The sequence below is a fragment of the Tiliqua scincoides genome, chromosome 5 (genome assembly GCF_035046505.1).
Source record: "Tiliqua scincoides isolate rTilSci1 chromosome 5, rTilSci1.hap2, whole genome shotgun sequence".
Taxonomy (NCBI): Eukaryota; Metazoa; Chordata; class Lepidosauria; order Squamata; family Scincidae; genus Tiliqua; species Tiliqua scincoides.
The window spans coordinates 78,967,168-78,970,820 of record NC_089825.1 but is presented as its reverse complement, the minus strand read 5'-3'; the positions used below and the strand labels follow the sequence as shown (position 1 = coordinate 78,970,820).

The 3,653-nt window shown below is 55.6% G+C and overlaps 1 protein-coding gene across 1 annotated transcript; it reads right to left on the bottom strand.

Annotated features, from left to right (window-relative positions):
• Positions 1–1,054: 1,054 nt before the first annotated feature.
• On the bottom strand, positions 1,055–3,339 carry CDK5R1 (cyclin dependent kinase 5 regulatory subunit 1). The gene is made up of 2 exons (XM_066627967.1): positions 3,147–3,339; positions 1,055–2,292 (listed from the first exon to the last, which is right to left on the bottom strand). Exon 2 carries the CDS (start codon positions 2,161–2,163, stop codon positions 1,249–1,251), a length of 915 nt encoding a protein of 304 aa, XP_066484064.1. The 5' UTR covers positions 2,164–2,292; positions 3,147–3,339; the 3' UTR covers positions 1,055–1,248.
• Positions 3,340–3,653: the final 314 nt, after the last annotated feature.

Sequence of the window (3,653 nt, the reverse complement as noted above, 5' to 3'; positions counted from 1 at the left end):
CCTCATAAAAAATATTGTTTCTATATTGGGGTTCAGCACCAAATCCCATGCATGCTAACCAGCTGGTACTAGCGTCGGTGTAACTGACGTTACCCTTACATTTCTAGTAAAATGAATTAGATAAGGGGATCATCATTCCAGGGGGCTTGTAAGGCCTCAACAGAATCATGGTCACCCTATTCTAAAACAGCCAAGTTATACAATGCAAAGAATAAATAAATGAACAGTAAACCCAGACCAATATCAAACACCCACCCAATTAATTTATCAGCAAAATGAATACCAACTGGGAACCATCCCCCAAGACCATCTTGATATCAACACCTGTTTTGTATAGGCGGCCTTGACTTATTTTAACTGGGGGTGTTTCAACAGGAAATGACCTCAAGTCTCACCTTTACCCTTTTGACACTGATGTTTAGGGAGCCCACTGACCCCGAGATGTTGTTGGCCCCCCTGTGATGTGGGTCGTAGCGGCAGACTGATAGAGGAGCTATACAGAAGGATGTGGGTGGATGTCGTAAGTGTCTGTCCTTTCCTCATTCACCTCTCCTGCTTCTCCATGTACTCACATATGCATACAAGAAGAGTCCAGTTTGGAATTTAAGATCATTTGGCTGCCATTTTGCTCAAATGGGTGTGCAAGGGAATTAAATGATTTTTTTAAAAAAACCCCACTCTACGATTCCATTTCTGAAATACCAGATGCTGAAACAACCACAGGATTGGATCTCTGTTTGTGTTGCCCCTTAAGGAGTCAGTGCTGTTCTCCTTCTCTGCAATCCACTGTGAGGAACTAAGATGAACAAACCAGCTCTTCCCCCCCCCCACCAAAGCCCTGTGGTTCACAGATCTTAATTTAGACAAGAGCAATGGGGGGGCAGGGATGTCAACGAGGTCTTGCATTGCTGTGCTCCACTCCTCCGCACCCTCTCATTGTTTACAATAAGTGGAGAGGAAGCCATGTCCACCACACGCACTGAAACAGAAAACCAACACAGCCCTCAGTTACAGCAAGCCTCCAGTCTCTTGCTTCCTTTCTCTCTCTCTCTCTCTCTCTCTCTCTCTCTCTCTTTGCAACCAAGGTGATAACGGTGTTCAGTGGAGACGCAACCACGGCTTGGTGTGTCCTCCCTTGGGCCCACGCAGCCTCCCTTTTGTGTCCTGATTTGTTTCCAAAAACAAAAGCAACAGAAAAGAAGGAAAAATGTACTGTTCCCCTTCATCCAGTCGGCAAGGGAGTGAAGCTCACCGGTCCAGGCCGATAAGCAGCCGGTTCTTCTCTTCTTGGCTGCTCTCATTCTTCAGGTCGGCAAAGACCTGCGTGAAATAGTGCGGGTCGGCATTGATCTGCAACATTTTGGGACTCATGAGGTTAATGATGGACAGGCAGCGATCCCAAAAGGCTTCTTTACAGCTCTCCACCAGGAAGGGCTTGAGAGGGTAGGAGATCTCATTGCCCATATAAGAATAGGAGAGATAGAGGCAGGTCAGTAAGACGGCTTGCAGTTCATGGTCCGTGGCTACTTCCGAGGAGATGACATCCCGGCAAAGCATGTATAGAAAGACCACGTTGGCTGGAGTGATGAAGCCTTGGTCTTGCCATCCTTGCAGCAGGAGGGACCGGTCCACGCTCCTGAGCCAGAGGACTGGGTCAGTGGGGGAGAGATGCTTCAGCCTGTAACAACGACGGCAAAGGAACTCGCCCAGGCAACGCAACAGCTCGCTCGTCGAGGCTTGAACAATGACTCTCTTGGGGGTGCCCGAAGCATTGGAGTTGGGGTGGGGGGTCTTCTTGATGGAGGAGAGAGTGCTCTTGGAGCCGGAGATCTGGTTGGGGGCTGGAGGCTGGGCACTCTGGGGCTGGGCAAATGTGGAAAGGTTGGCACAGGAGAGGGACTTCTTTAGGTTCTCGTTGTTGAGGTGGGTGACATTGTTCTGGTAACTGCTGTTGGGTTGCACTTTCTTGGAGTTCTTCTTCTTTGCTGACACGGCCACAATGCGTTTCCAGGGCAGCACGGAGATGATAGAGTGGCGCTTGAGGCTCTTGTCCTTGGCATTCTTGCTGTTCTGCACGGCCGTGTAGTGCCCCACCGTCGCTGAGCCGTCCTCAAAGAGGGTCGCTTTCCGGTAACTGGGAGACAAGGACAGCACGGTGCCCATGGCGCAGCCGGAGGGGGGAAGAGAGCCCGTGGAACAGAGCGGGGAGCTGTCAGCGTGGGGCCTTCAGTGCTGGGGCAGCCAGGGCTCTGCTTAACACCCCTTCCCCTCTTCTGCTGCTGGGATTCAAACCTGCAGGAGGCAAAATGGTTCTGATCAGCACATGCAGGGTCCATTTTCTCCTTTTGGCGCAGACTCCCTGTTCTGGGAGTGCACCAAAACGGCATTCTCTCTCCCCCTCCTCCCATCCTCAATACAGTCGGCAATCCCAGCCACAACTTCACTCACACACAGCACCCCCATGACAGTCTCTACGTGTGCATGTGCACATGTGTGTAAAGATGGGCACCCGTGTGACAGTCTGCTGCAGCAAAACCGACAGAGGATCTTACATCACCTTCAAGGCTGACGCACTGATTGCGCCCAAAGCTTTTGCGGGCCACAGCCTGCCATGCCAGGTGCAGAATCAAGTCGGTTCTGGCCCAGGGAAGCTTCAATCACCGGGTCGGCTTTGGAGGTGACATAAGACAGTCTCTCTCTCCCCCATCAGACGTATTTCCAGATGTGTCTCATGTACGTTCTATGCATTCACAGAGATATCAATCACGCATTTTCTATAATTGCAGGCTCATTACCTATACATTTTAAAACCCGCCCTTCCTCCAGCCTGGCAACCGCAACAGCTGCAAACCTGCTACTGTGTTTGTAGATTAAGGGCTCAATCCTATGCTGGTCTACTCAGAAGTCCCATTGCATCCAGTAGGGCTTACTCCCAGGAAAGCGTGGACAGGATTGGGCTCTAAAGCAATCCAGTTATGCCCACCTCCCCCCACCGTCCCCATCCTTCTTGATCCCCCTCCCCCATCTCCCCCCCCCCCCATGTTCTTCCTCCTCCAGTTCTGCTGCAATCCCCCCCCGGGGGGGGGAATGCGACGGCGCCTGGCTCTCCCCCAGCCCAGCCCCTGCTGCCACCGCTGGGTACCCACCGCAGTGCGCGCTCCCGGAGCAGGCTGGGCGGCGCGGCTTCTGTCCAAGGTCCTGCAGGACCGACCAGGCTCCGGGGGTCGGTGCGGGGGAAGGGGGCCGTCCTGCCGCCGCCCGGCTCGGCTCAGGCGAGGCGGCACATGGGGCGCTTCCACGGAGGGAGGAGCGCCGGCGAGCCCGGCTGCGGGAGGGATGGCTGGCTGGCTGGGCGCGGAAGGCTCCCCACCGCCCCACCTGTCCGCCCCTCCCACCCGGCAGCCCCCCACCCACCCCGCGGCCGGGGTGTCCCGGCCGGCCGGCAGGCTGGCGCACCACCTTTCCCGGCAGCGGCTCGGCTGCTGCGCCCGGCTGGCTCCCGCGTCCTGCTCGTCTCCACTCCGGCCAACACGGCGCTCGCTGCGCCCGGCTGGCTCCGCCTCTGCTCTGGCCGCGCCTCCCGCCTGCAGCAGCAGCCGCAGCGCCCTCCCGGACTGCCAAGCGGGGCGCCGCCTACTGGCCAGCATCCATGC

Excerpts from the sequence above, each read along its gene's own strand:
- CDK5R1 (XM_066627967.1), bottom strand. The coding sequence starts at position 2,163 with ATGGGCACCGTGCTGTCCTTGTCTCCCAGTTACCGGAAAGCGACCCTC.